Genomic DNA, 12,062 nt, shown 5'->3' on the forward strand with positions numbered 1-12,062 from the left:
AAAGACTTCCCTTGTTGACCGCGGCACATCTAGACTGCCCCACTGTGCCGGATCAGCTGATCATCAGCACAGCATGGTGGCCATTTTAATTTTATTATTTGCCTATCCCGAATAAACTATTTTACATTTTATGTAGTCTAGACATAGCCATACAGAATGGGAAGGAGTACTTCAGAAAGGGATCTAGGGGGCATAGTGGACCACAAGCTAAATTCGAGTCAACAGTGTGACACTGTTGCAAAAAGAGTAAACATGATTCTGGGATGTATTTACAGCAGTGTTGTGAGCAAGACATGAGAAGTCATTCTTTCGCTCTACTCCACACTGTTTAGGTCACAACTGGAATATTGTGTCCAATTCTCGGTGCCACATTTCCACAAAGATATGGAGAGATTGACAAAGGTCCAGAAAAGAGCAACAAAAATGATTAAAGGTCTAGAAAACCTGATCTGTGAGGGAATTTTGAAAAAAAAAATGGATTTGCTTAGTCACAGGAAGAGAAGACTGATAGAAGACATAACAGCTTTCAAGTACCTAAAAGGCTGAAAACCAAGAGGACGGTGCTGTAAGAGTGATTAAGCACTGGAATAAATTGCCTAGGGAAGTTGTAAATCTGTTAAAATTACTCCATTGGAGGTTTTTAAGAGGAGGTTTGACCTGCCAGGGATGGTTTAGTTAGTATGAAGTACTGCCATGAGTGAAGGAGACTGGAGTAGAAGACCTCTCTATGTCTCTTCTAATCCTATACTTCTATGATTCTATGTGGGCTGGCTGGAGGTGGGTGTATGTGGAGGTGGATGGATAGATGGATCTATGTGGGGATGGATGGGATGCATGTGGAGACGAGTGGACAGAATGATGGAGAGCTGTATGTAGGAATGTATGGATGCATGTAGGACTAGCTGGAGATGGAAGAACAATGGATGAAGAGGTATTTGTAGGAAGAGGTGGATGGATACATGTGAGGATGCAAGGAATGCATGTGGAGATGGAGAAAGGGGCACATGTACTTATTATATAACTATCAGCTCACTACATCTCCAGGCACCAAGAAGAAACCCTAAATTGATAACACCTGTGAGTAACACTACTTCAGCGACCATTTGACATTATCGTATCTGTTAGTAAATATTCACCCTTTTCACCCTTAACTTTCTGTATATTTGATTCATTTCTATAGCAACTATGCTTATGATATTAACAAAAGAGATGTCTGATAGACACTAGGCCTTGTCCTTTGAGTAGCCCTAGTCAGGAATTATGTGTCAGACTCTCTCATAATCTGTGGTGACTCCATGCCTACAGAACTCCAGATATTTCCTTAATATAGAGGTCGGGCTAACATAGGCACACATGAATCCATAATTGATGGGAGGGGATGTGATGTTTCCTAGGGGAGTCACTCAGGGAGAATGAGGATGGGAGATTGTCCTGGACCACCTTGGTCCTCTCCACTGTGCATAACCTCAAACATCAATCGGGTCAAGTGAGAATGGCTCAGACAGAAAAATCCCATCAGAACAGATGGTTCTGGGCCAGGTGGCTGAAACAGTGTGTAGAGCAGGGGGCTGAGAGCCACTGAAGCAAACTAAACCCTGGATATAATGAAACTGCTTCACACCCAGCATGCCTAGCTCTGAGCAGACTTTGGGGTGGAGGTCTCTATGTCTAACAGCCACAGAGACCCCCATACCCATAAGATAGAGCATGAAACTGCACACCCTACCAATTGCAGTGGAGAAGGGAGACAGCTGCTCTGCCCCTCTACCTGGCATGGGGCTGAATCTGTTCTTTCTACACCGACCTCCAACGGCAAATTCCAGCTGAGTCTCTTAACTAGCCATCTCAAACTGCCATTAACTTCAGCCATGCAATAGCATCGCCTGCTCCGATCCTCATAGACATCTCAGGGCCCAGCTCTGAGCACCAGCTGCACAGCTGAGGACAAAATCCCAGCAGGTTTCTGTGTTTCTGGCAACCAGCCCTCAGGCACACTAAGGGTATGTCTACACTACCCTCCTAGTTCGAACTAGGAGGGTAATGTATGCATACCGCACTTGCTAATGAAACGAGGTGTACCGGTAGTTCGGAATAGGCACCCTAGTCCGAACTACCTAGTTCGAGCCCCGTGTAGCCGCGCTACACGGGGTTCGAAGCAGCGGGGATTTAAAAATGGCGGCTCCCCGCTTATGCTAATGAAGCCCGGGAAATTCAAATCCCGGGCTTCATTAGCAAGTGCAGTATGCATACATTACCCTCCTAGTTCGAACTAGGAGGGTAGTGTAGACATACCCTAAGTTCCTCGGCAAGAAGACCACACAACCCTGGGCTGTACATGGAGGAGAGCGATGAGCAGATTTCCCCTCTGCATAGAGCACTGGTGAGACAAACACTGAACTCCTCTGTCCAGTTCCTGAGTTAATCAAACTAGCCACTCCCCCTTGTACAGATCCGAATGTAGTGGAGTCACTACACTAGACTCTACGCTACAGTACTGGGTACTGGAAGGAAGATGCCCTGGAAGCAGGAGCAGTGACTAAAACTTTGCCATGTGAGTTGGGGGCAGAACAAACACAAACCAGAGACCAGTAGAGATATGGACAAAGCTAAGGCCAACTCTCACCAGGCCTAGCCTCAGCAGCACAATCAAGATGAGACTGGGAATGGGTCTGAGCAGGGCCTGTCCGGGGCCCAACAGCGGATCCAATGGGGCTGAAGAGAGCCCAAAATACGGAGACGAGAAGTTCCCTGGACAAACCCCAAATATGAGGGAGTCCAAGAGAGAGAAGCAATGACACTGCCTTAGTCTGCCAAGAGCATGCGCCCATCACTGGAAGAAGGGGGAGCTGCCCTGAGTGTGACTGACCTAGTGGGTGTGTCTAGACTACAGGGATTTTTCAAAAAAAGTGACCTTTTAAAAAAAATCTTTACCTGCATCTAGACTGCTGCCACATTCTTTCGAAAGTAAATCGAAAGAACGCAGCAGTTTTTTCAACTGCAGAAAACCTCATTTTATGAGGAAAAATGCATTTTTTCAAAAGTGCTCTTTCGAAGAAAGGTGCTATATAATGCAAACTGTGCTTTTTCGGAAGAGAGCATCCAGACTGCTTGGGTGCTCTCTTTTGAAAAAGCGACTTGCTTTTTCAAAAGTACTGGTTGTAGTCTAGTCGCTCTTTTTTGAAAGAGGTTTGCAGTCTAGACATAGCCACTAGTGATACTGCCTGAGGGTATGTTTACACTACCCCGCTAGTTCGAACTAGCGGGGGTAATGTAGTCATCCGCAATTGCAAATGAAGCCCGGGATTTGAATTTCCCGGGCTTCATTTGCATGAAGCCGGCCGGCGCCATTTTTAAATGCCGGCTACTTCGAACCCCGTGCCGCACGGCTACACACGGCACAGGGTTCGAACTAGCGGGGTAGTGTAGACATACCCTGAGTCTGCTAAGAGCTGGAGCCAGGGAAGAGCTGTCCTGAATGTGACCTATACATTAACACTGCCTGAGTCTGCCAAGAGCCTGAACCTGTTCCTCCCCAGCCAGCTATGCACCAACTCCCTGCTTTGACTGAAGAATTGTGTCCAGTTTGTGCCCATTACAGAAAGGATGTGGACACATTGCAGAGAGTCCAGCAGGGGGCAACAAAAATGATTGGGGGGGCTGGGGCACCTGACTTACGAGAGGCTGAGGGAGTTGGACTTGTTTAGTCTGCAGAAGAGAAGAGTGAGGGGGGATTTGAGAGCAGCTATCAACTATTTGAAGGTCCAAAGAGGATGGAAAGAGACTGTTCTTAGTGGTGAAAGATGACAGAATGAGGAGCAGTGGTCTCAAGTTACAGTGGGGGAGATCTAGGTTGAATAGTAGAAAAACTATTTCCCTAGGAGGGTGGTGAAGCACTGGGATGGGTTCCCTAGAGAGTGGGGGGAATTTCCATCCCTAGAGGTGTTTAAGTCCCGGCTTGACAAAACCCAGGCTGGGATAATTTGGTTGGGGTTGGTCCTGGTGCTGGACTTGATGCCTCCTGAGGTTTCTTCCAACCCTAATCTGTGATTTCTATCCCAATTCCCCAGCCATGTGCTAAATCCCTGCTCCAATCTCTGCCAGCTAACTCCCTTCCCTCTCTAGCCAGGCACCAGCCTCCCCACCCCCTCCGGGCCTGTTCTTTCTCCCCAGACTGCCCTTCTGAAGTGGGTTGGGGGAGGAGACTAGAATGGGGGGCAACAGGCAGCTCAGCTCAGCCAGCATGACTCTCTCATATCCTCTGCCCAGGCCTCTGGCACAGTTAATGATCAACTTCTGCTACAGTTTGTGGAGTGAAGGGCTGGGTCAGAAAAGGGGCATGGTTTGGGGAGGGCAGTGTAGGATTGGGAAGAGGCAGAGGGGTGTGGTATGCAAGACTGAGAGAGGGGTGGGATTGAGAAGGGGTCAGGGTGTAAGATATAGAACTAAGGGAGGCAGTGGTGGAGGAGTAGAGGTGTGTGAGATGAGGGTTTGGGGAGGGGAGGGGAGGGGTGGAGATGTGGGATATAGAACAGAGGGAAGGATGGGATCCGGGACTGGGAGGGGTGAGCGTATGGGCTATGGGACCGGGAGAGGGAGGAGGTGGGACCCAGGTTTGGGAAGGGGTGAGCGTATGGGCTATGGGACCGGGAGAGGGAGGAGGTGGGACCCAGGTTTGGGTAGGGGTGAGCGTATGGGCTATGGGACGAGAAAGAGGGAGGAGGTGGGATCCGGGTTTGGGGAGGGGTGAGCGTATGGGCTATGGGACCGGGAGAGGGAGGAGGTGGGACCCAGGTTTGGGGAGGGGTGAGCATATGGGCTATGGGACCGGGAGATGGAGGAGGTGGGACCCAGGTTTGGGGAGGGGTGAGCGTATGGGCTATGGGACCGGGAGATGGAGGAGATGGGATCCAGGTTTGGGGAGGGGTGAGCGTGTGGGCTATGGGACGAGGAAGAGGGAGGAGGTGGGATCCGGGTTTGGGGAGGGGTAAGCGTGTGGGCTATGGGACAGGGAAGAGGGAGGAGGTGGGATCCGGGTTTGGGGAGGGGTGAGCGTGTGGGCTATGGGACAGGGAAGAGGGAGGAGGTGGGATCTGGGTTTGGGGAGGGGTGAGGGTGTGGGCTATGGGACAGGGAAGAGGGAGGAGGTGGGATCCGGGTTTGGGGAGGGGTAAGCGTATGGGCTATGGGACAGGGAAGAGGGAGGAGGTGGGATCTGGGTTTGGGGAGGGGTAAGCATGTGGGCTATGGGACAGGGAAGAGGGAGGAGGTGGGATCCGGGTTTGGGGAGGGGTGAGCGTGTGGGCTATGGGACAGGGAAGAGGGAGGAGGTGGGATCTGGGTTTGGGGAGGGGTGAGGGTGTGGGCTATGGAACAGGGGAAGGGTAATTGGAGACTGGGCAGGAGTGAGATACTAGAGATGGGAGAGTTGGGTCAGGGAAAGGAGGGACTGGGGAGAGGGCATGGACATGGGTGGGATCAGGGATTGGGGGGCTGTGTGGCATAGGGGATTGCAGGGGGTATGGTACTGGGCGAGGGCACTGACTTGGGACAGGTTGTGGTGAGATATGGGATTGAGGCAGAAGCAGCCCCCTGCCCAGCTCCCCTGCTACTCACCGTCTTTCTCAGCCATCTCCTTGCTGCGGTTAATGATTGACTGGGGCGCTGGGCCGGGCCAGAAAGGCCCCGCTCCCTTGGCACTGGGCCGGCCTGCACTCTGGGGACAGAGAGCACAGTAGGGCGGTGACCACAGGGCTCCCAGGCTCTGCCAGAGACCCAAACCACTTGCCTCCCCCAGAGCGGAGAGACAGCCATCTCAGACAGGGCAGCTGGGGAACAGCCTCACCCAATGCCGCGTGGAGGTGGCCAGCAACTCTGCCCTCTGCTGCAATCTGTTATGAGCCACCTTGGGGGGAGATGACCACAGCATCCAGTCAACCATGGCCAAGCCTTCCCTGTTGCCTTGGTTAAAATGTCCCCCTATGGACCTCCCCATCCCTCCCCAACAGCTCCCCACTCCATCCATTTCCCCCCACCCCACTATCTACCCACCCATCCCCCCACAAACACTTCCATCCCACCATCCCCCCAACATCCCCCACTCCTCCATCTCATCCATTCCCCCCACTCCCATTCACCCCAACATCTACCCACCCAACTCCCCACAAACCATTCCATTCCACCCTCCCCCCAACATCCTCCACTGCGCCATCCCTCAACCCTCATGTACTCCCTCCATCTACACACCCATCCCCCCATGCACTCCCTCACCTCTCCATCCCCGCAACATTCTCCCTCCCCAGGCACCCCACCATCTACCCACCCATCCCCCCATGATCCGCTTCATCCTAACATCCGCCAACCCATCCATCCATCCCCTCACCCCCATGCACCCTTCCATCTACCCCACCTCCCCATGCACACCCTCACCCCAACATCCCTTCACCCCATCCATCCCCTCACCCACCATCTACCCACCCAACCCCCATGTGCCCCTCCATCCTACCATCCACCCCACCCATTCCCCCCAGTGCCATGCACCGCGCCATCTATCCACCCATCCCCCTACAAATCCTGCCATCCCACCATCTCACAACTTCCTGCCAGTCCTCCATCCAACCATGCATCCCTACACCCCATGCATCTCTCCATCCACCCACCCATCCCCCAAGCACCCCCTCACTCGTACATCCCACAACATCTCCCACCTCATCCATCCTCCCATCCCCATGCACCTCTGCATCTACCCACACATCCCCCACAAGGCGACCCGGACAGGGAAGAAATACATCCTGGTAGTGGTGGATTTTGCTAACCACTACCCCGAGGCCATGGCTCTGGCCTCCATGGAGGCAGACACTGTGGCAGACATGCCGCTAGCCATTTTCAGCAGGGTGGGGTTCTCCAAGGAGGTCCTCGTGGACCAGGAGTCCAACTTCATGTCCACCCTGCTCTAGGGCTTGTGTGAGAAGTGTGGGGTCGGGCTCTCCTGGGCCTCAGAGTATCACCCCCAGTCCAATGGACAGGTGGAGGGGTTTAATGGGACACTAAAGCAGATGCTCAAGACCTTTATGCATCAGCACCCACAGGATTGGGACCAGTACTTGCCACACCTGCTGTTCGCATACAGTGAAGTGCCCCAAGAGTCCACAGGTTTTCCCCGTTGAAGCTGATGTACGAGAGAAGGGCGAGGGGACTCCTGGACTTACTGAGAGATGAATGGGAGGGGAAGGCCTCCTCTGACAGAGAGTGGGTGGTGGAATACATTCTGGCTTTCTGGAAAAGGCCTGCTGAGCTCATGGGCCTGGCCAGAGAGAACCTGGGTAGGGCCTAAAGGAAGTAGAAGGTCTGGTACGACCACAACGGATGGGCCTGCGCTTACACCACTGGGGACCAGGTGATGGTTCTCATTCCCGTGCAGAAGAACAAGCTGCAAGCAGCCTGGGATAGCCCCTTCAAGGTCCTCAAGCAGCTGAATGAGGTGAACTATGCCGTGGAGCTGTCCAGCCAGACACACGACCAGCGGGTGTATCATCAATATAATGAAGCCATAAAGGGGCAGGAAGAACTGGGTGCTGGCCATGTGCAAACACTGGCAGGAGCAGGGAGAGGACCCCCTGGTGGGCCTGTTCCCTGGGACTGGAGTGGACTCTTTGCTGGAGTCAATTCCCCTCTCGGACCAACTCACCCCCACCCAGCAGGCAGAGATCCAAGACATGCTGCGCTCCTACCAGCAGCTGTTCTTTGACAAACCCAGTCTCACCATCCTGTCTGTCCATCGGGTAGAGATGGGCACCCACCCCCAGGTGCACTGCTCCCCATTCAGCATCACAGGGAAGATGGCCCTGGACCTAGAAAGAGAGGTCCAGGACCTGCTGGCTCTACGGGTGATTCGACAATCCTCCAGCCCCTGGGCCTCTCTGGTGGTGCTGGTCCCCAAGAAGGACAGGTTGATCTGGTCCTGCATGGACTATCGGAAGCTCAATGCCATCACTGTGTCTGACACCTATCCCATGCCTAGGCCTGATGAGCTCCTGGACAAGCTGGGGTGGAGCTCGCTACCTCACCATTGTGAACCTCACCAAGAGCTATTGGCAGGTGCCGCTGGACCCCAAGGCCAGGCTGAAATTGGCATTTATGACCCCGGTGGGCCTCTATGAGTTCCTGGCCCTTCCCTTCAGCCTCAAGGGGGCACCAGCCACCTTCCAGCACCTGGGACCAGCTGCTGCAGGGGATGGAGAGCTTTTCCCTGGCTTACATCGACAATATTTGCATCTTCAGCCAGACTTGGGAGGACTATGTGTCCCAGGACAGTCAAGTGCTATGTGTCCCAGGACCAGCTGCAGGGGGCTAGGCTGACTGTCAAGGCTGGTAAGTGCAAGGTGGGGATGGCCAAGCTGTTTTACCTGGGCCATAAGGTGGGGAGTGGCTGCTTAAAGCCAGAACCAGCCAAGGTGGAGGCCATCAGAGACTGGCCAGCCCCCCAGACCAAGAAGCAGGTCCAGGCTTTCATTGGGATGGCGGGGTATTACCGGAGGTTTGTGCCCCACTTTAGCTCCCTCACTGCCCCGATCAAGAAGCTGTGCAGGAAGGGGTGTGGGACGGTGCTTATGCTGGTGAATGAGAAGGGGGAGTGACACCCCATCGTGTACCTGAGCAGGAAGCTGCTGCCTCGTGAGCAAAGCTATGCAGCCATAGAGAAGGAATGCCTGGCGATGGTATGGGCCCTTCGAAAGCTACAGCCGTATCTGTTTGAGCCGCATTTCACAGTGTACACCGACCACTGCCTCCTGACCTAGCTGCACCAAATGAAGGGAACCAATGCCAAGCTCCTGAGGTGGAGCCTGCTCCTGCAGGATTATGACATGGAGGATCCATGTTAAGGGGTATGCCAATGTCATAGCCGAAGCGATATCCTGTAGCAGGGGGCCTGAATTTCCCTTGGCCACAGGCTGAGTGACCCTGCTCAGTTCAGTCTCAAAGGAGGGAGAGATGTGACATAGTGGGGGTGTTGTGTGTGTGGCTGAGCATGATTCACTGCAGATGTGTATTGGGCTCAGACACATGAGGGCCAGACATAGGTGATAACTCTTACCTGGAAAGAGAGACAAAGGATAGGCAGGGCTGCAACAGGCTGGGGGTAGGGACAATGAGAAAAGTCAGTCTCCGCTGGGCTAGGATGAAAGATGAGGCTTAGAGCATGAAAGGGGGGGTGAAGGACCCCAGAGCCCCTTCCCCCTCCCCCCCCCCCCACCCCAAGAGGAATAAGGCTGCCTGTTCTCAGGACCTGTGTTACAGCGAGCCTATGCTACTCTGTGTCCTTCTGACAGAAGTTCTACTTGCTGGCTGAGAGTCACATCTGGCTCTGGATGGGGGTGCAGAGTCAGAGACTCACCGATACACTGCTAGACATGCACAGTGAGTGACAGGGTGGGAGAGATCTGGCCCATGGTGCACAGTGAAGAAAAGGGTGGGACAGGACTGGTGCATGATGCACAGTGAGAGAGGGTGGCAGGGATATAGAGCACAGTGCACAGTAAGGGACAGGATGGGAGGGATTTGGCGCAGGGTGCACACTGAGGGACAGGGTTGGAGGGATCTGGTGCACGGTGCACAACAAGGCACAGTTCAGGAGGCATATGGGGCATGGTGCAGTGGAGATGAGGGGCAGTATCTAGTGCATAGTGAACAGTGGTAGATGAGGTGGAAGGTATCTAGTGCATAGTGAATAGTCAAAGAAAGGGGAAAGGGATCTGGTGCACAGTGCACAATGGGGGACAGGGTGGGAGTATTATGTCCAGTTCTGGCTCCCCCACTACAGAAAGGATGTGGACGCATTGGAGAGGGTCCAGTGGAGGGCAACCAAAATGATTAGGGGGCTGCAGCACATTACCTAAGAGGAGAGACTGAGGGATTTGGGTTTGTTTAGTCTGCAGAAGGGAAGAGTGAGGGGGGATTTGATAGCAGCCTTCAATTTCTTGAAGGGGGGTTCCAAAGAGGATGGAGAGAGGCTGTTCTCAGTAGTGACAGATGCAGAACAACGAGAAATGGTCTCATGTTACAGTGGGAGAGGTCCAGGTTGGACATTAGGAAAAACTATGTCTCTAGGTGGGTGGTCAAGTACTGGAATGGGTTCCCTAGGGAGGGGGTGGAATCTCCATCCTTAGAGGTTTTTAAGTCTTGGCTCAACAAAGCCCTAGCTGGGTTGATTTAGTTGGACTGGTCCTGCTTTGGGCAGGGGGCTGGACTTCATGACCTCCTAAGATCTCTTCCAGCTCTATGATTCTATGAGGGGCAGTATCTACATGGTGAATAGTAGCAGATGAGCTGGGAGGGATCTAGTGCATGGTGAACAGTTGAAGAAGGGGTGGGAAGGATCTGGCACAGAGTGCACAGTGGGGACATGGTGCATGGTGCACAGTCGAGGACAGAATGGGAGGGATCTGAGGCAGGGTGCACAATGGGGACAAGGTGGCAGGGATCTGTTGCACAGTGCACATAGGAAACAAGGTGGCACGAATCTGGCACACAGTGCACAGTGGGGAACAGCGTACAAGAGATCTGGTGCACAATGCACAGTTGGGAACAGAGTGGGCGGGATCTGGCCCACAGTGCACGATGGAGGAAAAGGTGGGTGGGATCTGGTGTAGGGTGCACAGTGCGGGACAGGGTCAGAGGGATCTGGCACTGGGTGTACTGTTGAAACAAGGTGGGAGGGATGTGATGTATGCTGCAGAGTGGGGGAGACAATGGGAGGGTTCAGACTCAGGGTGCACACTTGGGACAGGGTGGGAGGGATCTGGCATAGGTTGCCCAGTGAGGTACAGGGTGGGAGGGATCTGGCATAGGATGCACAGTGGGGGACAGGGTCGGAGGGCTCTGTAACAGTGCACAATGGGGGACAGAGTAGGAGTGATCTTGCACATCATGCACAGTGAGGAAAGGCTGGGAGGAATCTGGTGCAGGGTGCACAGTGGGGACAAGGTGGTAGAGATTTTGCCCACAGTACACAGTGGGGGAAAGGTTGGGAAGGATAATGCACATGTTGCACATTAGGGGACAGAATGGGAGAGATCTGGCACACGGTGCATATTGGGGGACAGAATGGGAGGGATCTTGCACATAGTGCCCATTAGGGGACAAGGTGGGAGGCATCTGGAACACAGTGCACATTAGGGGACACGATGTTAGAGATCTTGCACATGGTGCCAGTGGTAACAAGGCGGGAGGGATCTGGCCCCCGAATGCACAATGGGCACTGGGTGGGAGGGATTTGGCGCAAGGTGCACAGTGGGGAGAGAGTGGGAGGAATTTGGTGCAGGATGCACAGTGGGGGACTGGGTGGGAGGGATATGGCGCAGGGTGCACAGTGGGGGACAGGGTGGAAGGGATCTAGCTCAAGGTTCAAAGTGGGGACAAAGTGGGAGGGATCTGGTGCAGGGTGCACAGTGGGGGACAGGGTGGGAGAGATCTGGCGCAGGATGCACAGTGGGGGACAGGGTGGGAGGGATCTGGCGCAGGGTGCACAGTGGGGGACAGGGTGGGAGGGATCTGGCGCAGGATGCACAGTGGGGGACAGGGTGGAAGGGATCTAGCTCAAGGTTCAAAGTGGGGACAAAGTGGGAGGGATCTGGTGCAGGGTGCACAGTGGGGGACAGGGTGGGAGAGATCTGGCGCAGGATGCACAGTGGGGGACAGGGTGGGAGGGATCTGGCGCAGGATGCACAGTGGGGGACAGGGTGGGAGGGATCTGGCGCAGGATGCACAGTGGGGGACAGGGTGGGAGAGATCTGGCGCAGGATGCACAGTGGGGGACAGGGTGGGAGAGATCTGGCGCAGGGTGCACAGTGGGGGACAGGGTGGGAGGGATCTGGCGCAGGGTGCACAGTGGGGGACAGGGTGGGAGGGATCTGGCTCAGGGTGCACAGTGGGGGACAGGGTGGGAGGGATCTGGCGCAGGGTGCACAGTGGGGGACAGGGTGGGAGGGATCTGGCGCAGGGTGCACAGTGGGGGACAGGGTGGGAGGGATCTGGCGCAGGATGCACAGTGGGGGACAGGGTGGGAG

The 12,062-nt window shown here is 54.4% G+C and overlaps 1 protein-coding gene across 4 annotated transcripts in view; it reads right to left on the bottom strand.

Moving 5' to 3' along the window:
- The window catches only part of HPN (hepsin), a 53,404-nt gene that overhangs the window by 24,495 nt on the left and 16,847 nt on the right, over positions 1 to 12,062 (bottom strand). For 2 of the 4 annotated variants that reach the window (XM_075907516.1, XM_075907514.1), the window contains exons 2-3: positions 9,092 to 9,170; positions 5,614 to 5,713 (exon numbers count right to left, since the gene is read on the bottom strand). In XM_075907516.1, the coding sequence (XP_075763631.1) occupies positions 5,614 to 5,713; positions 9,092 to 9,170 (179 nt within the window). The remainder of the gene's footprint in view (positions 1 to 5,613; positions 5,714 to 9,091; positions 9,171 to 12,062) is intronic. The other 2 variants (XM_075907517.1, XM_025180516.2) reach the window with 1 other exon arrangement.

Source organism: Pelodiscus sinensis, chromosome 24, assembly GCF_049634645.1.
Source record: "Pelodiscus sinensis isolate JC-2024 chromosome 24, ASM4963464v1, whole genome shotgun sequence".
Taxonomy (NCBI): domain Eukaryota; kingdom Metazoa; phylum Chordata; order Testudines; family Trionychidae; genus Pelodiscus; species Pelodiscus sinensis.